The 25031-nt window shown below is 44.1% G+C and overlaps 1 protein-coding gene across 1 annotated transcript in view; it reads left to right on the top strand.

Moving 5' to 3' along the window:
* Nucleotides 1–25031, top strand: part of tmem63c (transmembrane protein 63C) — a 331403-nt gene that overhangs the window by 95004 nt on the left and 211368 nt on the right. The window contains exons 3-5 of the mRNA XM_060829024.1: nt 1492–1728; nt 19118–19197; nt 24907–24994. Of these exons, the coding sequence (XP_060685007.1) occupies nt 1492–1728; nt 19118–19197; nt 24907–24994 (405 nt within the window). The remainder of the gene's footprint in view (nt 1–1491; nt 1729–19117; nt 19198–24906; nt 24995–25031) is intronic.

The raw sequence follows: 25031 nt of genomic DNA on the forward strand, positions 1-25031 counted from the left end.
CCACATTTGCTATCCTCCAGTCTTCTGGCACTATTCCTGTAGACAATGACGATTTAAAGATCAATGCCAAAGGCTCGGCAATCTCATCCCTGGCTTCCCAGAGGATCCTGGGATAAATCCCATCCGGCCCAGGGGACTTAACTATTTTCACACTTTGCAGGATTTCTAATACCTCTTCCTTGTGAACCTCAATCCCACCTCGTCTAGTAGCGTGTATCTCAGTATTCTCCTCCACAACATTGTCGTTTTGTAGAGTGAACACTGTCGAAAACAATTCATTTAGTGCTTCCCCTATCTCCTCTGACTCCACACACAACTTCCCACTACTATCCTTGATTGGCCCTAATCTTACTCTCGTCATTCTTTTATTCCTTAAATACCTATAGAAAGCCTTAGGGTTTACCCTGATCCTATCCGCCAACAACTTCTTATGTCTCCCTCTGGCTCTTCTGAGCTCTCTCTTTAGGTCTTTCCTGGCTACCTTGTAACCCTCAAGTGCCCTAACTGAGCCTTCACATCTCATCTTAACATAAATCGTCTTCTTCCTCTTGACCAGAGATTCCACTTCCTTCATAAACCATGGCTCCCGTGCTCTACAGCTTCCTCCCTACCTGACAGGTATATACTTATCTAGGACACATAGGAGCTTTTCCTTGAATAAGCTCCACATTTCTAATGTGCCCATCCCCTGCAGTTTCCTTCCCCATCCTATGCTTCCTAAATCTTGCCTAATAGCATCGTAATTGCCTTTCCCCCAGCTGTAACTCTTGCCCAGTGGTATACACCTATCTCTTTCTATCACTAAAGTAAACATAACAGAATTGTGATCGCTACCACCAAAGAGCTCACCTACTTCCAAATCTAACACCCTGGCCGGGCGCGTTACCCAGTACTAAATCTAAAGTGGCTTCGCCCCTTGTTGGCCTGTCTACATGCTGTCAGGAAGCCCTCCTGCACACACTGGACAAAAACTGACCCATCTATAGTACTCGTACTATAGTGTTCCCAGTCAATATTTAGAAAGTTGAAGTCCCCCATGACAAATATCCTGTCTCTCTCACTCCTATCGAGAATCATCTTTGCTATCCTTTCCTCTACATCTCTGGAACTATTCAGAGGCCTATAGAAAACTCCCAACAGGGTGACCTCTCCTTCCCTGTTTCCAACCTCAGCCCATACTACCTCTGTTGACGAGTCTCCAAACATCCTTTCTGCAACTGTAATACTGTCCTTGACCAACAATGCCACACCTCCCGCTCTTTTACCATCTTCTCTGTTCTTACTGAAATATCTAAATCTTGGAATCCTGGTTGTGGGCTATTATGGGTAAAAGGAATTCAAGTGTTTGATCAGCCATGATCTTGTTATATGCTGGAGCAGGCACAATGGCCTTAATATACTTCTGTTCCTATGGTCCTACTCTCTTCTCTACATTGACCTTTGTTTCAAATATTTATTGTGTTTTTCTTATTGCTTTATGTTCTAACACAGATAGCTGGCTTGGACTCAGACAGCATTCCCCAGATGGATGACTCTACCTTTCACCACTCCTCATCAACTCTGAACAGCAAACTTGGCCATAATCTGGGATTACTAAACTTCTTGGACTCACTGGCCAATGGGACGATGGAACATTGTTACAATGCACGATCCCGGAGCACTGTGCTTCAAGGGCTTTCCTTTGGAGGAATCCCCACAGTGCTCGCCATCAACTTCATTGTTTGGCTGGTATGAATATATTTCTCTTCTGCATAGGTTAAGCCAGTAATTCACTGACAGTGCTGAAATGTAACTCCCTAAAAAATGGGTGGGTTAGATCAGGTCAGAAGTTGAAACACAAATGTTCTGGAATAGGAATCTAGTCAGCCAAGCTAGTTCCCATTGTCGCAGAGGTGGGATGTGGGACAGGTGACCAGTCCATATTGCCAGATGTCTGGGTTGGCCATCCAAATATGATAAAAATATACAAAAATAGGAGCAAGTAGATCATGTAATCCCTCGAACCAGCTGCTCCATCCATTTGAATAATGGCAGTTCTTTGACATCAAGTCCACTTTTTTGTACTATCCCTATACTATTAGTTCCCCAAGTATCCAAAGTTATTCAATATATTCAACTATTGAGCATCCACGATCTCTAAGGTAATAAATTCCAAAGCTTCACAACTTTCTGATGATAGAGAAATTCTCCATATGTCAGCTCAAAGGATTGAACCTCGTCCTGAGAATGAGCTCCCATGGTAGGGATTCCTCTGCCACTTTAGAGCCTCTCTTCGTGTATCTTTGAATTTTTGTGGATTGGGAAATAAGGCTAGAGAAGCAGCAATGGGGAACAAAGAAATGGCTGAGGAACTGAATAAGTACTTTGTGTCAGTTTTCAAGGTGGAAGACACAAGTAATAGCCCCAAAATTAAAGATAGCCAAGGGACAGAGCTGAATACAGTAGCTGTCACGTAAGAGAAGGTGCTAGAAAAACTGAGAAGTCTGGAAATGGATAAATTGCTTGGACCAGATGGACTACACCCTAGAGTTCTGAAAGAAATAACTGAACTGGTAGTGGAGGCTTCAGTAGTGATCTTTCAGGAATCATTGGAGTCAGAGAGAGTCCCAGAGGACTGTAAAATCACTAATGTGACACTCTTATTTCTGAAGGGAGTAAGGTAAAAGATGGGAAATTATGGGCTGATTAGCCTGACCTCAGTCGTTGGTAAGATTTTGGAGTCCATTGTGAAGGATGAGATTACTGAATACTTGGAAGTGTCCGGTAAAATTGGGCAAAGTCAGCTTGGTTTCATCAAGGGGAGGTCATGCTTGACAAATCTGTTAGAATTCTTTGAGGAAATAATGAGCAGGTTAGACCAGGGAGAGCCAATGGATGTGATCTATTTGGACGTCCAGAAGGCCTTTGATAAGATGCTGCTCAGGAAGTTGCTGAGTAAGAAATGGGTCCACAGTATTAGAGGCCAGGTATTGGAATGGATAGAAGTTGACATTCTGACAGAAAGCAGAGAGTGGGGATAAAAGGCACCTCCTCAGGATGGAAGCTGGTGACTTGTGGTGTTCCACAGGGATTGCTGCTGGGACCACAACTTTTCACTTTATACATTAATGATCTGGATGAAGGAACTGAGAGCAGTCTGGCTAAGTTTGCAGATGATACAAAGATAGGTGGAGGGGTAGGCGGTATTGAGGAGGCGGGGAGGCTGCATAAAGATTTAGTCCAGTTAGGAGAGTGGGCAAAAAAGTGGCAGATGAAATACAACATGGGAGAGTGTGAGGTCTTGCACATTGGTAGGAATAATACAGGCATGGACAATCTTCTAAATGGGAAAAAAATTCAGAAATCTGAAGCATGAAGAATCTTGGGAGTCCCCTAGTTGGGGTTTCTCTTGAAGGTAAACTTGTAGAGTAAGTCGGTAGGTAGGAAGGCATATACAATGTTGTCATTCATCTCGGGAGGACTGGAATATATAAGCAGGGATGTTCTGAGGCTTTGTAAGGTTCTGGTCATACCACATTTAGAATATTGTGAACAATTTTGGTCCCCATACTTCAGGAAAGATGTCTTGGTCCTGGAGTTGGTCCAGAGGAGTTTCACGAGAATGGTACCAGGAATGAAAGGCTTATCATATGAGGAACATTTGAGGACTCAGACTATACTCAATGGAATTTAGAAGAATGAGGGGGGATCTGATTAAAACTTAGAGAACATTGAATGGCCCTGACAGAGTGTAGATAGTTCCATTTGCAGGAGAGATGAGGACCCGAGGGCACAGCCTTAGAATAAAGGGAAGCGCTATTAGAATGGAGATAAGGAGAAACTTCTTTAGCCAGAGAGTGGGGAATCTGTGGAATTCATTCCTACAGAGGGCTGTGAAGGACTAATCATTGATTATATTTAAAACAGACATAGATAAATTCTTGATTGCCAAGGGACTTAAAGGTTACAGGGAGAAAGCAGGAAAATGGAGTTGAAAAACCAATCAGCCCTGATTGAATGGCAGAGCGGACTCGATGAGTTGAATGGCCTAATTTCTGCTCCTATGTCTTATGAATCAGAATCTTGAATGGCTTTGGGAAGTCACCTGTCATTGTTCTGAACTCTAAGCTTATTCAATGTCTGCTCATAGGACATTCTGTCTCATGGAGGCAGTATTTTCTTTCTTGGCTAGGGAGACCGAGCAGATCACTGTAAATTCTAATGAGGCTGTATACCTTCACCGTAAAAGTTATTTCTATTTTAATTCATGTTTGCAGGGTTTCTCTAACTTCAGTGAAATAACAGGAAACTGCATTCCTGAGATCACTGTCTTGGCAGAACTGTCATTGACCCAGAGACGCAGTAATGTTTCCCCCATGCTCAACAAGCTAGCCAGTGAATGTCATTCCAGAATTCAATGCTCCACATTCTTTAACTATCATACCCTTCTATGATCCACTCTGCCTATGATTTCTCCCATTGCTTCCAAATGTTCTTATCTGCAGCGCTTTGTTGCAGGACTCATTCCCCAACAGGAAATTCAGCTGCTTGTGGATGGGAAACAGAACTGTTCCCCATCTGTATAAATCATCACAAAAAAATTTTGCAATAGTTTGAGGTGGCAAGGTAGCTCAGTGGTTAACACTGCTGCCTTACAGTGCCAGGGACCCGGGTTCAATTCCAGCTTCGGGTGGCTGTCTGTGTGGAGTTTGCACATTCTCCCCGTGTCTGTGTGCATTTCCTCTGGGTGCTCCGGTTTCCTCCCACAATCCAAAGATGTGCAGGTTAAGTGAATTGATCTTCTAAATTGTCTATAGTGTTCAGGGATGTGCAGTTTAGGTGCTATAGCCAGGGGTAAATGTAGAGGAATTGGTCTGGGTAGGTTACTCTTCACAGGGTTAGTGTGGACTTGTTGGGCTGAAGGGCCTGTTTCCATACTGTAGGGATTCTATGCTTCAATGAATATAAATTGAAGGGGAAGGCAACATATCTACCGCTTAATAAAAGAGTGTTGGTTGTTTGGCAAGTGGAATCTGCTTGTTAGAAACATTGTCTTGGAAAATGCACCCATAATGGTGATTGACAGTTAACTGGAAGGTTAACCAAGCAAGTTTAACTGTGGTTGGTCAGGATATTTCACTGAGGAATGAATTGCACCTATTTTATTGAGTGGAAATAGATGCAGTGTGTGCACCTGTTTTATCTACCTGCAAAGAACAGGGGTCCGTGCATTAAGATTGCCAGCTTTTTTGTATATAGACTGCAAGTGTGCCACACTGCAAGCGTGATTGAGAATCCTAAATTGATGGCCAGCATAATTCCTCACATGTTCAGGTTATTGAACAATTGTTGCTGTGAGTTTTGCAAACCTGGGCTGATTGGTTGCAATCTGTACCTTGCTTGCCACGAATATCCAAAGGGACATGCTGTTGATGCGATCCACCAGTCTTTGGTGTGTTCAGCCTACATATCCGTATTACACTGGTATGAAATTTGTTCACCATTTTACCCACTGTGTTTTAAGTGGAATGTTTCAAGCAGCATCCAGTTAGTAATGAAAACCTTTAATGTTGCTACTGTGTTGTAGCAGTTTGGTTTAGATTACTTACAGTTTGGAAACAGGCCCTTCGGCCCAACAAGTCCACACCGACCCGCCAAAGCGAAACCCACCATTCTCCTACATTTACCCCTTACCTAACACTAGGGGCAATTTCCCATGGCCAATTCACCTCACCTGCACATCTTTGGATTGTGGGAGGAAACCCACGCAGACACGGGGAGAACGTGCAAGCTCCACACAGTCAATCGCCTGAGGCGGGAATTGAACCCGGGTCTCTGGTGCTGTGAGGCAGCAGTGCTAACCACTGTGTCACCGTGCCGCCCACGGTGCCTTCACCTATTGCTTAACATTTTGAGATATCTTACTTTTCTATGGTAATCTGAGATAGACTGGATACTTCTGAAGATTGAATAATGCTTTAGGATCTTCCAAGAGTTTTCATGATACACAGTGAGAGATGATCTGATCAGGATAGCCATTACCCTGCAAGGTGGCTTTTATGTGTCTTATTTTAGCATCAGGTTTGCACATTGAATAAAGTGGTTCAGACCCTATTTATGACATTGCCAATCAGGGAAATCTCACGTCTTAATGGGCTCCTTCCTGCACACAAACGGAACAGCACAGCAGGTCAGGCAGCATCCAAGGAGCAGGAGAATCGACGTTTCAGGCAAGAGCCCCACACTCTCGACTCTGATCTCCAGCATCTGCAGTCCTCATTTTCTCCTTTCTCCACAAATGGAACAGTCCGGTGAATTCCCTTACTACCAAGTCCTAGTTGAGAAATTGGCCGGGATTCTCTGCTGTTGTCCACTGCAAACTTCCCTTCAATGGTCAGTGTACATTCTGGGATTCCTATAGTTCCATGTGCTATAAACAGCTTTTGAAATTTCGAAATTCATTAACATCATACATGTTAATGAGTGATTGCTGATGGCAATGGCAGCCTTACTGGGATATATTTTGTAACCTCTGTTGTAAAGACAGAAGCAAAATTTTAATCACCTTTTCTTTTGATAACTGCCCAATCTACTTCAGATTACTTTGGATGGATGATTTTTATTTGGAAATATTTTTATTGAAAAGAAAAAATTGATTTTTTTTACAAAATTACAAAATTAATACAAAATAGTGTATCCACTTTACAACATAATAACAGCACCGATATAAAATTAAGAAAACTAACTACTAGTCTCTTCTACAAACTACCAAAACACAAAATAAGATATAAGAAAGAGAACTCTATGTATAAAAAAACCCAGAGATATATCTGGGCGGCATGGTGGCTCAGTGGTTAGCACTGCTGCACCAGAGACCTGGGTTCTATTCCCACCTTGGGTGACTGTTTGTGTGGAGTTTGCACATTCTCCCCGTGTCTGTGTGGGTTTCCTCCCACAGTCCAAAAACGTGCAGGTTAGGGTGAATTGGCCATGCTAAATGGTGTAGTGTTAGGTGTAGGGGAATGGGTATGGGTGGCTTGCTCTTCGGAGGGTTGGTGTGGACTCGTTGGGCCGAAGGGTCTGTTTCCACACTGTAGGGAATCTAATCTTATCTGCATCGGTGTAGTTCAAAAAGGGCCACCATGTCCTATAAAATAATTCCATTTTTTGGTGCATCATATTCATAAGGAAGTCCAGGGGAATATCTTCCATAACAATCCTCTGCCAACTCAAAACTCCCGGGGGGCTTTCTAATATCCAACTTACTAAAATATTTTTCCTCGCACCAAAGGGAAGGATAGTAAATAAGTTTTTCCCAGATGCATCTAGAGAAGGAAAATTTGGAAAGCCCAAAGGAGAGACACTGGGTCCAGGCCAATCTCCATTCCCAAAATCTTCGCCAAGGCATTTTCTACACTGTCCCAATACCTACGAATCTTATGGCACGTCCACAGACAATGAGTGAGAGTCCCAACTTCTATTTTACATTTCGGGCACATTGGGGATGCTCCTGCTTGACCTTTGCAAGCTGCTCTGGTGCCATATGAGCCCAATGAGGTATCTTCAATTGAATAGCTTGAGTTCTATTACAGACAGAGATCTTCCAAGCATTTTCCCAGATATCCTCCCATATCTCTAAGGAGATTTCCATCCCTAATTCTTGATTCCAGGTTTTTTATAAATGTTCCATGTCCTTCGATACCTTATTACCTAGTGAGCGGTAGAGAGTACTGACCGAGAGTGCATCAATAGCTGAAGCACTCTCCTTCCCATATCTGATTTGTAAGGATTAATCATCAATGTGGTCTTTTTTTGGTATGAAATCTCACACTTGAAAAGATTGAGAAAGGTCCTTGCTAGGCAACTCGAACTTCTGACGTAACTGTTCAAAGGACATTATGACCTCCCCATCGAACAGATCTCCCAACAGGAGATACCTCCGGTGTCACAAATTTTAAATCCAGCGTAAGTCAAGCCTGGCTGAAATCCCAACGTTCCCACTATAGGAGTAGAAAGAGATGTTATTTGTGAATTACCCTCATCCTGTCGCATTATCCTCCAAGCTTTGTATAGCTGATCAAATACCAGGGTAATAAAAGTACCCAAATAGAGAAAACCTCCTAGTGACCACTGAAAGGGGAAATGGGATCCATCTAGAAAATTGGACATGCTGGTAAGACCTCCTAGCGGCACGGCCTCTGATTTCATAAAGTTAATTTTGTAACCTGAAAACATACCAAACAAGTTAACCACTTGAATTAAGCGGGGCACAGGTATGATTGGGTCATTGAAGAAAAGGAGGACGTTGTCTTCGTAAAGAGTGATTTTATGCTAAACCCGATCCTCCCTCCGGGGCCGTTATATTAGGGTTAGTTCGGATAGCTTCCTCCAGCGGTTCAATCACTAGTGCAATTAGTAATGGTGAGATAGGGCACCCTTGATGACAACCTCTGCCAACACTAAAGCTATCCGATCTAATGCCGTTGGTTATCACCGCTGCTCTAGGGTCGTTATGGAATACTGCGATCCACTTGGTAAAGACCTCTCCAATGCCAAACCGTTCCATATATACTTGGCCCCGAGAGGGCCAAGTCTTTAAAAAAAGACTCCATCTTCCTTGCTCTATCCTCACAGCCCTCCGACTTATACAGTTCGATGTAGAACTTTCTAAAGGCTGCATTGATCTTTGTCGGATCTCAAGTCAGGGTACCAGCACCCCCGTGCCGTGCTCAAATAACCTCTGCTTCGCAAACAGTATCTCTCTCTTTGCTGTTTGAGTAAGTGCAGTATTGAAAGTTGCCCTGAGGACTGTAATCCGCTGTAGTTTAGTAATGGACGGCCTATCAGCATAAGCTGTCTCAGCTGCCTTTAGGCGAGCCTCAAGCAGACCCTGTTGTTCTCCCTTTTGTCTTTTCCGGGTTGCAGAATATGAGATAACCAAACTGTGTGCACGTGCCTTAGCAGTCTCCCACATCACCGATGGGTTACTGGCCGGATCTGAATTCATACCCCAGAAAATTTTAAATTCCTGCGAGAACTATTCTATGAGCTTACTATCCTTCAATAGGAAAGGGTCCATAAGCCAGTGTCGGGAACTCATCTTATCACCACTAGTCTTGACCACCATATGCACTGCTGCGTGATCAGAAATAGTGTTATATTCCCTATCTTACAAGACTATCGAATTCAGAAATGTCGAGGGGACAAAAAACATATCGATTCTGGTACGGCACCCGTGTGGGTTAGAGTATAAAGTAAAATCCCTACCCTCAGAGTGAAGACACCTCCACACATCTACCAGTCCCAACTCCCTATTCAGGTCAGCCAACTGCCTAGATCTCTGAGATATACCCACAGAGCTCCTACATATCCTGTCCACCTCGGGATCGACAATGCAATTAAAATCTCCTCCTATAATTATGTGACGCACCCCGAGAGCCATCAACTTGGAGAGCGCATCTGTTACAAATTTAAAAGGGTAATATCCATTCAAAATCCCATACTCCTCTGCATATATTAGGCCTTTAGGTAACATATAGCGTCTGAACTCATCTTTTATCCTTAACATGTGGAAGGGAGGATTCTTCCGGAAAAGAATGACCACTCTACTACTTTTTTGAGCTGAAAGATGAAAAGAATACGTGGCCAAACCTAACCTGCTGCAGCTTCGAATGCTCCTTATTAAGTAGATGTGTCTCCTGTAATAGGGCTACATCAACACTCTTTTTTCAGACTTGATATATCTTTTAATTGGTGAGTGGCTCCCCTTAACATTCCAGGTGTACTATTTAAGTGAATGACTAGCCATGATCTTTCAAGAAAGTCCAAGACCCCCCAGGAGGAAGAACCCCATTCAAGAAGCATTGAGTAGAGACCATAAACAATTCAAATAAATTTAAAAATACAACCTTTAAAACAAATTTGCTAGAACTGCTTGGGAGGATTTAAAATAGTAAGGTGGGGCGAGGGGGGCGGGAGGTGTGGGAGGAGGATGGTGAGACCCAGGGAGATAGTGAGGAAAGATCGATCTGAGACTGGTACAGCTGAGAACAGAAGTGAGTCAAACAGTCAGGGCAGGCAGGGACAAGGTAGGACTAATAAATTAAATTGCATTTATTTCAATGCAAGGAGCCTAACAGAAAAGGCAGATGAACTCAGGGCATGGTTAGGAACATGGGACTGGGATATCATAGCAATTACGGAAACATGGCTCAGGGATGGGCAGGACTGGCAGCTTAATATTCCAGGATACAAATGCTACAGGAAGGATAGAAAGGGAGGCAAGAGAGGAGGGGGAGTGGCATTTTTGATAAGGGATAACATTACAGCTGTGCTGAGGGAGGATATTCCCGGAAATACATCCAGGGAAGTTATTTGGGTGGAACTGAGAAATAAGAAAGGGATGATCACCTTATTGGGATTATATTATAGACCCTCCAATAGGAGGGAAATTGAGAAACAAACTTGTAATGCGATGTCAGCTATCTGTAAGAATAATGGAGTAGTTATGATAGGGGATTTTAACTTTCCAAACATCGACTGGGATTGCCATAGTGTTAAAGGTTTAGGTGGAGAGGAATTTCTTAAATGTGTACAAGACAATTTTCTGGTTCAGTATGTGGATATACCTACTAGAGAAGGTGCAAAACTTGACCTACTCTTGGGAAATAAGGCAGGGCAGGTGACTGAGGTGTCAGTGGGGGGAGGACTTTGGGGCCAGCGACCATAATTCTATTCGTTTTAAAATAGTGATGTGAAAGGATAGACCAGATCTAAAAGTTGAAGTTCTAAATTGGAAAAAGACCAATTTTGACGGTATTCGGCAAGAACTTTCGAAAGCTGACGGGGGACAGATGTTCGCAGGTAAAAGGACGGCTGGAAAATGGGAAGCCTTCAAAAATGAGATAACGAGAATCCAGAGAAAGTATATTCCTGTCAGGTGAAAGGGAAGGCTGGTAGGTGTAGGGAATGCTGGGGTAGGTCTGTGAGAGTGTTGTCCTGAGCTGGGGTAGGTCTGTGAGAGTGTTGTCCTGAGCTGGGGTAGGCCTTCGGGCCACCACCCACGCCCTCCACCTCCTCCAGGATTTTCGCTTCCCCGGTCCCCAACGCCTTATCTTCACCATGGCCATCCAGTCCCTGTACACCTCCATCCCCCATCACGAAGGACTCAAAGCCCTCCGCTTCTTCCTTTCCCGCCGCACCAACCAGTACCCTTCCACTGACACCCTCCTTCGACTGACTGAACTGGTCCTCACCCTGAATAACTTCTCTTTTCAATCCTCCCACTTCCTCCAAACTAAAGGAGTTGCCATGGGCACCCGCATGGGCCCCAGCTATGCCTGCCTCTTCGTAGGATATGTGGAACAGTCCATCTTCTGCAACTACACTGGCACCACCCCCCACCTTTTCCTCCGCTACATCGATGACTGTATCGGCGCTGCCTCGTGCTCCCACGAGGAGGTTGAACAGTTCATCAACTTTACTAACACCTTCCATCCAGACCTGAAATTCACCTGGACTGTCTCAGACTCCTCCCACCCCTTCCTAGATCTTTCCATTTCTATCTCGGGCGACCGACTCAACACAGACATCTATTATAAACCGACTGACTCCCACAGCTGCAAATGTGTTGCTGGTCAAAGCACAGCAGGCCAGGCAGCATCTCAGGAATAGAGAATTCGACGTTTCGAGCATAAGCCCTTCATCATTCCTGATGAAGGGCTTATGCTCGAAATGTCGAATTCTCTATTCCTGAGATGCTGCCTGGCCTGCTGTGCTTTGACCAGCAACACATTTGCAGCTGTGATCTCCAGCATCTGCAGACCTCATTTTTGACTCCCACAGCTACCTGGACTACACCTCCTCCCACCCTGCCCCCTGTAAAAACGCCATCCCATATTCCCAATTCCTTCGTCTCCGCCGCATCTGCTCCCAGGAGGACCAATTCCAACACCGCACAGCCCAGATGGCCTCCTTCTTCAAGGACCGCAGATTCCCCCCAGACGTGATCGACGATGCCCTCCACCGCATCTCCTCCACTTCCCGCTCCTCCGCCCTTGAGCCCCGCTCCTCCAACCGCCACCAAGACAGAACCCCACTGGTTCTCACCTACCACCCCACCAACCTCCGCATACAACGTATCATCCGCCGCCATTTCCGCCACCTCCAAACGGACCCCACCACCAAGGATATATTTCCCTCCCCTCCCCTATCAGCGTTCCGCAAGGACCACTCCCTTCGTGACTCCCTCATCAGATCCACACCCCCCACCAACCCAACCTCCACCCCCGGCACCTTCCCCTGCAACCGCAGGAAATGTAAAACTTGCGCCCACACCTCCACACTCACTTCCCTCCAAGGCCCCAAGGGATCCTTCCATATCCGCCACAAGTTCACCTGTACCTCCACACACATCATCTATTGCATCCGCTGCACCCGATGCGGCCTCCTCTATATTGGTGAGACAGGCCGCTTACTTGCGGAACGCTTCAGAGAACACCTCCGGGCCACCCGAACCAACCAACCCAATCACCCCGTGGCTCAACACTTTAACTCTCCCTCCCACTCCACCGAGGACATGCAGGTCCTTGGACTCCTCCACCGGCAGAACACAACAACACGACGGCTGGAGGAGGAGCGCCTCATCTTCCGCCTGGGAACCCTCCAACCACAAGGTATGAATTCAGATTTCTCCAGTTTCCTCATTTCCCCTCCCCCCACCTTGTCTCAGTCGGTTCCCTCAACTCAGCACCGCCCTCCTAACGTGCAATCCTCTTCCTGACCTCTCCGCCCCCACCCCACTCCGGCCTATCACCCTCACCTTGACCTCCTTCCACCTATCCCACCTCCATCGCCCCTCCCCCTAGTCCCTCCTCCCTACCTTTTATCTTAGCCTGCTTGGCTCTCTCTCTTATTCCTGATGAAGGGCTTATGCTCGAAACGTCGAATTCTCTATTCCTGAGATGCTGCCTGGCCTGCTGTGCTTTGACCAGCAACACATTTGCAGTAGGGAATGCTGGATGACTAAAGAAATTGATGCTGAAAATGTGTTGCTGGTTAAAGCACAGCAGGTCAGGGAGCATCCAACGAACAGGAAATTCGACGTTTCGGGCCAGAGCCCTTCATCAGGAATGAGGAGAATGTGCCAAGCAGGCTAAGATAAAAGGTAGGGAAAAGGGACTTGGGGGAGGGGCGATGGAGATGTGATCGGTGGAAGGAGGTCAAGGTGAGGGTGATAGGTTGGAGTGGGGTGGGGGCGGAGAGGACAGGAAGAAGATTGCAGGTTAGGAGGGCGGTGATGGTTTGGTTAAGAAAAAGAAGGAAGCATATGTCAGGTATAGACAGGATAGATCAAGTGAATCCTTAGAAGCGTATAAAGGAAGTAGGAGTATACTTAAGAGGGAAATCAGGAGGGCAACACGGGGCCATAAGATAACTTTGGCAAATAGAATTAATGGGAATCCAAAGGGTTTTTACAAATACATTAAGGACAAAAGGGTAACTAAGGAGAGAAAAGGGCCCCTCAAAGATCAGCAAGGCGGCCTTTGTGTGGAGCCACAGAAAATGGTGGAGATACTAAATGAGTATTTTGCATCAGTATTTACTGCGGAAAAGGATATGGAAGATATAGACTGTAGGGAAATAGATGGTGACATCTTGCAAAATGTCCAGATTACAGAGGAGGAAGTGCTGGATGTCTTGAAATGGTTAAAAGTGGATAAATCCCCAGGACCTGATCAGGTGTACCCTAGAACTCGGTGGGAAGCTAGGAAAGTGATTGCTGGGCCTCTTGCTGAGATATTTGTATCATCGATAGTCACGGGTAAGATGCTGGAAGACTGGGGGTGGTAAACGTGGTGCCACTGTTTAAGAAGGGCGGTAAAGACAAGACAGGGAACTATAGACTGGTGAGCCTGACCTCAGTAATGGGCAAGTTGTTGCAGGGAATCCTGAGGGATAGGATGTACATATATTTGGAAAGGCAAGGACTGATTCGGGATAGTCAACATGGCTTTGTGCGTGGGAAATCATGTCTCATAAACTTGATTAATATTTTTGAGGAAGTAACAAAGAAGATTGATGAGGGCAGAGCAGTTGATGTCATCTATATGGACTTCAATAAGGCGTTTGACAAGGTTCCCCATGGGAGACTGGTTAGCAAGGTTAGATCTCATGGAAATTAGGGAGAACTAGCCATTTGGATACAGAACTGGCTCAAAGGTAGAAGACAGAGGGTGGTGATGGAGGATTGTTTTTCAGACTGAAGGCCTGTGACCAGTGGAGTGCCACAAGGATCGGTGCTGGGCCCTTTTCTTTTTGTCATTTATATAAACGATTTGGATGCGAGCATAAGAGCTACAGTTAGTAAGTTTGTAGATGACACCAAAATTGGAGGTGTAGTGCACAGCGGAGGGGGTTACCTCAGATTACAACAGGATCTGGTCCAGATGGGCCAATGGGCTGAGAAGTGGCAGATGGAGTTTAATTCAGATAAATGCGAGGTGCTGCATTTTGGGAAAGCAAATCTTAGCAGGACTTATACACTTAATGGTAAGGTCCTAGGGAGTGTTGCTGAACAAAGAGATCTTGGAGTGCAGGTTCATAGCTCCTTGAAAGTGGAGTCACAGGTAGATAGGATAGTGAAGAAGGCGTTTGGTGTGCTTTCCTTTATTGGTCAGAGTATTGAGTACAGGAGTTGGGAGGTCATGTTGCGGCTGTAGAGGCTATTGGTTAGGCCACTGTTGGAATATTGCGTGCAATTCTGGTCTCCTTCCTATCGGAAAGGTGTTGCGAAACTTGAAAGAGTTCAGAAAAGATTTACAAGGATGTTGCCAGGGTTGGAGAATCTGAGCTACAGGGAGAGGCTGAACAGGCTGGGGCTGTTTTCCCTGGAGCGTCGGAGGCTGAGGGATGACCTTATAGAGGTTTACAAAATTATGAGGGGCATGGATAAGATAAATAGACAAAGTCTTTTCCCTGGGGTCGGGGCGTCCAGAACTAGAGGGCATTGGTTTAGAGTGAGAGGGGAAAGATATAAAAGAGATCTAAGGGGCAACTTTTTCACGCAGAGAGTGGTACGTGTATGGAATGAGCTGCCAGAGGATGTGGTGGAGGCTGGTACAATTGCAACATTTAAGAGGCATTTGGATGGGTATATGAATAGGAAGGGTTTGGAGGGATATGGGCCGGGTGCTGGCAGGTGAGACTAGATTGGGTTGGGATATCTGGTCGGCATGGACGGGTTGGACTGAAGGGTCTGTTTCCATGCTGTACATCTCTATGACTCTATAACTAAATCAAAATAGCTAAGGACTGCTCCTAAAAACAAGACATAATCAAGAGGAGACTTTCTCCCTTGTCCACAGGCGGCACTCCTACCTTCCAATAATCCTGCCATAGCACCTCCCGGCTTGAACCAAGCCCTCGGCCCAGACATTACAAAATAAGATAAACAAATGCCAATGTCTTATAATACAAGAATTAGAAGTGGGCAATTAACCTGCCATCTCCACAATATTAAGAGAAAGTGAGGACTGCAGATGCTAGAGACCAGAGTTGAAAGATGTGGTGATGGAAAAACACAGCAGGCCAGGCAGCATCCGAGGAGCAGGAGATAAGCCCTTCTTCAGGAATGAGGCCGGTGTGCCAAGCGAGCTGAGATAAAGGGTAGGGGGGAGGGAATTTGGGAGCGGGGCACTGGGAATACGATAGGTGGAAGGAAGTGAGGGTGATAGGCTGAAGAAAGGGTGGGTCCGGAGAGGGCTGGAAGAAGATTGCAGGTCAAGAGGGCGGTGCCGAATCCGGGGTTGGGACTGAGATAAGATGGGAAGAGGGGAAATGAGGAAGCTGGAGAATTCTACATTCATCCCATGTGGTTCTATGTTTCTATGTTCTATATTTCTATGTTGTATGTTGTATGTTTCTATGTTCTGTGTTTCTGTGTTCTGTGTTCTATGTTTCTATGTTCTATGTTTCTATGTTCTATATTCAATGTTCTATGTTTCTATGTTCTATGCTTCTATGTTCTATGTTCTATGATTCTATGTTCTATGTTTGATGTTCTATGTTTCTATGTTCTATGTTTCTTTGTTCTATGTTCTATGTTTCTATATTCTATGTTGTCTGTTCTATGTTTCTATAATCTATGTTTCTATATTCTATGTTGTCTGTTCTATGTTTCTATAATCTATGTTTCTATGTTCTGTGTTTCTATGTTCTATGTTCTATGTTTCTATATTCTATGTTGTCTGTTCTATGTTTCTATAATCTATGTTTCTATGTTCTGTGTTTCTATGTTCTATGTTTCTATGTTGTATGTTTCTATGTTGTATGTTCTACGTTTCTATGTTCTATGTTTCTATGTTTCTATGTTCTATGTTCTATGTTTCAATGTTCTATATCCCATGTTCTATGTTCTATGTTTCTATGTTCTATGTTATATGTTTCTATGTTCTATGTTTCTATGTTCTATATTTGTGTTTCTATGTTCTATGTTCTATGTTTATATGTTCCATGTTTCTATGTTCTATGTTTCTATGTTCTATGTTTCTATGTTCTATGTTCTATATTTCTATGTTCTATGTTTCTGTCTTCTATGTTCTGTGGTTCTATGTTCTATGTTTCTGTCTTCTATGTTCTATGTTCCATGTTTCTATGTTCTATGTTTCTATGTTCTATGTTCCATGTTTCTATTTTCTATGTTTCTATCTTCCATGTTCTCTGTTCTAAGTTCCTATGTTCTATGTTTCTATGTTGTATGTTTCTATGTTCCATTTTCTATGTTTCTATGTTCTATGTTTCTATGTTCTATGTTTCTATGTTCTATGTTCCATGTTTCTATGTTCTATGTTTCTATCTTCCATGTTCTCTGTTCTAAGTTCCTATGTTCTATGTTTCTATGTTGTATGTTTCTATGTTCCATTTTCTATGTTTCTATGTTCTATGTTTCGATGTTCTATGTTTCTATGTTTTTTGTTCTATGTTTCTGTGTTCTATGTTTCCATGCTCTATGTTTCTATGTTCTATGTTTCTATCTTCTATGTTCTTTGTTCTATGTTCTATGTCTCTATGTTCTATGCTTCTATGGCCTATGTTTCTATGTCTATGTTTCTATGTTTCTATGTTCTATGTTCTATGTTTCTATGTTCTATGTTAGACAATTGACAATAGGTGCAGAAGTAGTCCATTCTGCCCTTCGAGCCTGCACCACCATTCAATATGATCATGGCTGATCATCCTTAATCAGTATCCTGTTCCTGCGTTTTCTCCATAACCCTTGATTCCACTATCCTTGAGAGCTCTATTCAACTCTTTCTTTAATGAATCCAGAGACTGGGCCTCCACTGCCCTCTGGGGCAGAGTATTCCACACAGCCACCACTCTCTGGGTGAAGAAGTTTCTCCTCATCTCTGTCCTAAATGGTCTACCCCGTATTTTTAAGCTGTGTCCTCTGGTTCGACACTCACCCATCAGTGGAAACATGTTTCCTGCCTCCAGAGTGTCCAAACCTTGAATAATCTTATATGTCTCAATGATATCCCCTCTCAGTCTTCTAACCTCAAGGGTACACAAGCCCAGTCGCTCCAGTCTTTCAGTGTAAGGTCATCCCTCCATTCCAGGAATTGACCTCGTGAACCTACGCTGCACTCCCACAATAGCCAGAATGTCTTTCCTCAAATTTGGAGACCAGAACTGCACACAGTACTCCAGGTGTGGTCTCACCAGGACCCTGAACAGGTGCAGAAGAACCTCTTTGCTTCTATACTCAATCCCTCTTGTTATGAAGGCCAGCATGCTATTAGCCTTCTTCACTACCTGCTGTACCTGCATGCTTACCTTCATTGACTGGTGTACAAGAACACCCAGATCTCTTTGTACTGCCCTTTTACCTAAATTGATTCCATTTAGGTAGTAATCTGCCTTCCTGTTCTTGCCACCAAAGTGGATAACCATACATTTATCCACATTAAACTGCATCTGCCATGCATCTGACCTCACCTAACTTGTCCAGGTCACCCTGTAATCTCCTAATATCCTCATTATATTTCACCCTGCCACCCAGCTTAGTGTCATCAGCAAATTTGCTAATGTTATTACTGATACAATCTTCTTTATCATTAACATATATTGTAAAAAGCTGCGGTCCCAGCACTGATCCCTGCGGTACCCCACTGGTCACTGCCTGCCATTCCGAAATGGAGCCGTTTATCACTACTCTGTTTCCTATCAGCCAACCAACTTTCAATCCAAGTCAGTACTTTGCCCCCAGTACCATGCACCCTAATTTTGCTCACTAACCTCCTATGTGGGACGTTATCAAAAGCTTTCTGAACGTCTAGGTACATTACATCTACTGGATCTCCCTCGTCCATCTTCAGAGTTACATCCTATGTTTCTATGTTCTATGTTTCTTGCTGTAATTTGGCTGGCAATTCAAACCTTTGAACAGAACAGTGTTTTCAACTCAAGTTATTGCAATGTAAGATGTGAAATATCCGTCCTAGAAGGGTTTGATGGGGACAATGCAAAGGACGCCCAAGCACATACCCAACCCTGTGCTGTCCTTGTCCCAGGAATGTTTGATGGAGAAAGTGTGGAGGAACCTTTACTCCGGATTCATGCAAAAACGAAGTCTAAAGCCAGGAAAAGTTGATCCTTTCTCCAGCATGGTGACTTTGAACTTGGAATTAGCTTAGAATCCCTACAGTGTGGAAAAAGGCCCTTCAGCCTAACAAGTCCACACCAACCCTCTGAAGAGTAACCCACCCAGATCCATTTCCTTATTTCTCTACATATCCCATGACTCATGCACCAAATGCTATGGGCAGTTTAGCATGGCCAATCCACCTGACCTGCACGTCTTTGGATTGTGGGAGGAAACAGGAGTAGCTGGAAGAAACCCACACAGATACAAAAAGAATGTGCAAACTCCACACAGACAATTGCCTGAGGCTGGAATTGAACCTGGGTCTATGATGCTGTGAGACCATAGTACTAACCACTGAGCCACTGTACTGCCCCACAATAAGGATTGATTTACTTATGCATCTTAGTTGAGTGGAGATACCTATGTACTAGTATAAAATACATCAGTTAGAGCTGGAAATATTAACCTTTCATTGTTTCTGTCTGATTGCAGGTGCTGCTCTTCATATTTTCCTGCCTGCGGAAGGCAGCCTGGGACTATGGGCGCCTGGCTCTGCTAATGGATAATGACAGGTCCTGCCTGTTTCATTGCTTCTTTATATCCCCTTCTCTTTGCATCAGCTTCACCTTCCAGTTAGTCCAGTATCTCCCCAGGTCAATCTATTAAGGTGATTTACAAGGATAATGCATGGCTCAATTCACTTCACTGGGAGTACAGTGTGTGCTGTAAATGGCTTTTTGTGAGTGGGATAGAGACCTGCCCATGACAGTGGCAATTGTGCTTTGTTAGCAGAGGATATGGGATGGCAAAGCCTGACATACTGTATGTTGACCAAGACATTGACTGTTAGGTGCTGTGTGAAACACCACTTGTAATTGGGTAAAGATACAAATCAACTTATTCTGGAATAGAGAAAAGTGAGGCACCAATGCACATGCTAGATTATGGAAAGAGATAGATACACACACTTTGGTCCAGAGATACACAGATGACAAGACTCTGGTACAGAGGGAGGTAGACACAACTCTAGTACACTGAGGCACATACATGCATCTTTGTGGAGATTAATTGAAAGATACACCTTCTGGTATATGGTGATAGAAAGGGAGAACTGAGTGCACACACTCATGTATATATAGAGAGAGATGCACATGTTCATACACAGTGAGAGAGAGGTGGATGCATACTCATGTACAGATAGAGCGAGAGAGACGGAGATGCAGATGAACATGCTCGACTACACAGAAAGAGAGCGAGAGATGGATTTACCCATTTGTGTACAGCTGTAGAGTTAGACGCACAGGTTCATGTACAAAGAATCACAGAATTGTTATGGCAAAGAAGGAGGCCAGTCAGCCCATCTTGCCTACACCAATTCCATTACCAAGTGCCAATGTCCTCCTATTTCCCCAGATCCTTGCACTCTATTTCTCTCCAAATAATCATCCAATGCCCTCTTAAATGTTGAATTTAATCCAACATATTTCCAGGCACTGCATTTCATACCATAACTATTTGCTGTGTAAAAAAGTATTATGTCAAATCAGTTTTGTTTCTTTTACACTTCACTTTAAGTCTATGCTCTCTTGTACTTGTCTTTTTTGATCAGTGGGAATAGTTTCTCCCTTTCTACTCTGTCCAGCGTGTTCATGATTTTGAAAGCCTTTCTTTTTCTATGTTACTACTAATTTTTTCCCAAATAATCTCTCTAGAAGTTTCTCCATCACCAAAGTCAAACTGATGGGTCTATAATTTTGGGATTATCCCAACCTTGAACGAGACTATAATGTTTGCAGCTCACCAGTCTTTCCTTAGTTGAGGGAAGATTGAAAGATTGCAGCCAGTTCCCCTGAAACAGCCACTCCCAATTCCTTCTGAATCTTTCGATGAATCTCCCCTAGTCCCACTTGTCAACTTTAAGTAGCAACACTCTATCCAAGATCTCTTCTTTATTCATTTTAAACCCTTCTGGTGGGAGTTTTCTTGTCTCTCACCGTAGTCTGAGCAGCAGCATCCTCTTTTGAGAAATATTTGCACACATTTACATTGTATGACAAGATGCAATGCAGAAATTCACCATGGGTGCTTAGACAGTTCCTTCCAATTTTTCTCTTCACTATTTCTATCTAGAAGTCGGTGGCAGCAGATACATGGGATCAACAATGCCCACAAATTCTTCTCCAAGTCACTCACCACCCTGATTTAGAAATATATCGCCTTTCTTTCAGTGTCACTGGGTTAAAATACCAGAACTCTCTCCCGAACAGCATTTTGGATCTATCTGCAACTGTTCAAGAAGCTAGATCACCACCACCTTCTCAGGGACAATGAGGGGTGGGAATTAAATGCCAGCCCAACTAGTAATAACCACATCCTGTGACTGAATTAAAAAGAAACAAAGACCTCGCCCATTTTACATGCATATCAAGGGTATCTAATATGGCTGGCTGCCTTCAGATATTCCATATTAGACTGGGGCCCTTCCTGTTTCAGTGCAGGCTCCACTATAGATTTCCAGGACTTAGTTGAAACAGGTTTTTGCAAACAGCATCTAGTGTCTGTTATGGAGTCCTGTTCTAAGACTGTGACCTGCTGACCCCCTGTAGGTGGGCAACTCATGGCTGCCAGAAAGGCAGGTTTATGAATAATGTTATATTCTGTAGAGTTCAGTCTGCAGTTTGAAAGAGAGAAGGCAAAATCGGATGTAATGGTGTTACAGTTAAATAAAGGTAATTATGAGGGCATGAGAGAGGAACTGACAAAAATAGACTGGAAGCAGAGCCTAGCGGGGAAGACAGTAGAGCAAAAATGGCAGGAGTTTGTGGGTATAATTGAGGACACAGTACAGAGGTTCATCCCCAAGAAAAGAAAGATTATCCGGGGAGGGATTAGACAGCCATGGCTGACAAAGGAAGTCAGAAAATGTATTAAAGAAAAAGAGAGATCCTATAAAGTGGCCAAGAGCACTGGGAAATCAGAAGATTGGAAAGGCTACAAAAACAAATAGAGGATAACAAAGAGAGAAATAAGGAAGGAGAGGATCAAATACGAAGGTAGGCTAGCTAGTAATATTAGACATGATAGTAAAAGTTTCTTTCAATACATAAGAAACAAACGACAGGCAAAAGTAGACATTGGGCCACTTCAAACTGATGCTGGAAGCCTAGTGATGGGAGATAAGGAAATAGCAGGAGAACTTAACAAGTACTTTGCGTCAGTCTTCACAGTGGAAGACATGAGTAATATCCCAACAATTAAAGGGAGTCAGGGGACTGAGTTGAGTATGGTTGCCATTACAAAAGAGAAAGTGCTAGGAAAGCTAAAAGGTCTTAAAATTGATAAATCTCCTGGTCCTGATGGGCTACATCCTAGATAAGGGAGGTGGCTGAGGAAATAGCGGAGATGTTGGTTGAGATCTTTCAAAAGTCACTGGATTCAGGGAAAGTCCCGAATGATTGGAAGATCGCTGTTGTAACCCCCTTGTTCAAGAAAGGATCAAGACAAAAGATGGAAAATTATAGGCCAATTAGCCTAACCTCGGTTGTTGGTAAAATTCTAAACTCCATCATTAAGGATGAGGTTTCTAAATTCTTGGAAGAGCAGGGTCAAGTTAGAACAAGCCAACGTGGATTTAGTAAGGGGAGGTCGTGTCTGACAAATCTGTTGGAATTCTTTGAAGAGGTGACAAGTAGGTTAGACCAGGGAAACCCAGTGGATGTGGTCTATCTAGACTTCCAAAAGGCCTTTGATAAGGTGCCACTTGGTAGGCTGCTGAGCAAGGTGGGGGCCCATGGTGTTTGAGGTGAGCTACTGATATGGATTGAGGATTGGCTGTCTGACAGAAGGCAGAGAGTTGGGATAAAAGGTTCTTTTTTGGAATGGCAGCTGGTGACAAGCGATGTCCCGCAGGGTTCAGTGTTGGGGCTGCAGCTGTTCACATTATATATTAATGATCTGGATAAAGCGACTGGGGGCATTCTAGCAAAGTTTGCCGATGATACAAAGTTAGGTGGACAGGCAGGTAATACTGAGGAAGTGGCGAGGCTGCAGAAGGATGTAGACAGTTTGGGAGAGTGGTCCAGGAAATGGCTGATGGAATTCAACGTGAGCAAATGTGAGGTCTTGCACTTTGGCAAAAAGAATAAAATCATGGACTCCTTTCTAAATGGTGAGAAAATTTCTAAAGCCAAAGTACAGTGGTTAGCACTGCTACCTCGGTGCCAGAGACCCGGATTCAATTCCCGCCTCAGGCGACTGACTGTGTGGAGTTTGCACATTCTCCCCGTGTCTGCGTGGGTTTCCGCCAGGTGCTCCGGTTTCCTCCCACAGTCCAAAAATGTGCAGATTAGGTGAATTGGCCATGGTAAATTACCCGTAGTGTTAGGTGTCGGGCAGTGGGTCTGGGTGGGTTGCGCTTCGGCGGGTCGGTGTGAACTTGTTGGGCCGAAGGGCCTGTTTCCACACTGTAAGTAATTAAATCTAATCTAATCTGCAAAGGGATCTGGGAGTGCTAGTCGAGGATTCTCTAAAGATAAACATGCAGGTTGAGTCCGTGATTAAGAAAGCGAATGCAATGTTGTCATTTATCTCAAGAGGGTTGGAATATAAAAGCACCGTTGTGCTACTGAGACTTTGTAAAGCTCTGGTTAGGCCCCATTTGGAGTACTGTGTCCAGTTTTGGTCCCCACACCTCAGGAAGGACATACTGGCACTGGAGCGTGTCCAGCGGAGATTCACACGGATGATCCCTGGAATGGTAGGTCTAACATACGAGGAACGACTGAGGATCCTGGGATTGTATTTATTGGAGTTTAGAAGATTAAGGGGAGATTTAATAGAAACTTACAAGATAATCCATGGCTTGGAAAGGGTGGATGCTAGGAAATTGTTTCCGTTAGGCGAGGAGACTAGGACCCGTGAACACAGCCTTAGAATTAGAGGGGGTCAATTCAGAACAGAAATGCGGAGACATTTCTTCAGCCAGAGAGTGGTGGGCCTGTGGAATTCATTGCCGCAGAGTGCAGTGGAGGCCGGGACGCTAAATGTCTTCAAGGCAGAGATTGATAAATTCTTGATGTCACAAGGAATTAAGGGCTACAGGGAGAATGCGGGTAAGTGGAGCTGAAATGCCCATCAGCCATGATTGAATGGTGGAGTGGACACGATGGGCCGATTGGCCTTACTTCCACTCCTATGTCTTATGATCTTATATGTGGCTTATTATATAAAGTAACATGGGATATGTGAACAGGCCATTTGGCCCAACTAGTCAATTCTAGTATTTAGGCTCCTTTGAACTTTTCGTTCATCTGAATTGACCATTGTAACTCTCTGTTCTCTTTGCTGTCATAAACTTGTATAGCTCTTATGAATACATCTAAACTATTGGCCTTAATCACTCCCTGTAGGAACCCATTCTACATTGTCAAAACTCTCTGGATAAAGAAGTGTCTTCTGAATTCTCATCATATTTCTAGGTGACTCTCTTATATTAACATAGAACAGTACAGCGCAGGAACAGGCCCTTTTGTCCACCATGTCTGCACTAGCTATGATGACACTCTAAAGTAAGGACATCTAGTTTCACACTTTTCCAAAAAAGGCAACATTCTTCCTATATCCACTAAAAAAATCCCTCCATCATTTTGAAGATCCTTTTTAGGTCACCACTCAGCCTTTTGTTCAAGAGAAATGAGACCCAGCCTGTCAATCCTTTCCTAATATGTAACTTCTGAAATTATCATTGAGGGAAGCCCTTCCATCTGTCCCTACCTTTCTATAGTGATTCTAATGAGATCGCCCAGGGGAACCTCATAGAATTTGAGTTCCCTGATTGGGGCTATTAACCTGATCCAATAGGGGAGCCCAGACTGACAGATATAAACATAGTGTTAGAGGTTCTGTTCACTCTGAGAGCTGGATCTGAGGGAGCTGGGTCAGTATCGAGGACTCTCCATGTGTAAATAAAGGGTGACTTGATGACAAGATACTGGTCTCTGTGGAGTCATTTCACTTTCAATATCTCAGCACCCTACCTCTCTCCCCTACTACCACCTACCACACCGCTTCCCCCTCCTGTCTTGCCCTGTCATGCTTCCACTCCCCATTTCTCTGCTATGCCATCCATTTGTCCTTCTGCTATCTCCCTGCCCATACCCACCCTAGCCATGCTGTCTCTATTACAGTCCCTTGTGCACACTCAGTGTCTATGATGCTCAGTGCGCTGGGACTGTCGTTGTCAGCAGTTATGTCTAAAGCTTTTCCTTCTCTATTTTATGTAGCCTCACCTCATTGTTTTATGGTGAACAGACCGAAAAGGAGAAATCTCCTTCTGAAACTAGCCCAACTGAACTGGAGAGTAAAGATGTGGTAAGTTAATAATTGAGCTTGCACCAGTTTTGACTGA

This window comes from Hemiscyllium ocellatum, chromosome 8, assembly GCF_020745735.1.
Source record: "Hemiscyllium ocellatum isolate sHemOce1 chromosome 8, sHemOce1.pat.X.cur, whole genome shotgun sequence".
NCBI lineage: Eukaryota > Metazoa > Chordata > Chondrichthyes > Orectolobiformes > Hemiscylliidae > Hemiscyllium > Hemiscyllium ocellatum.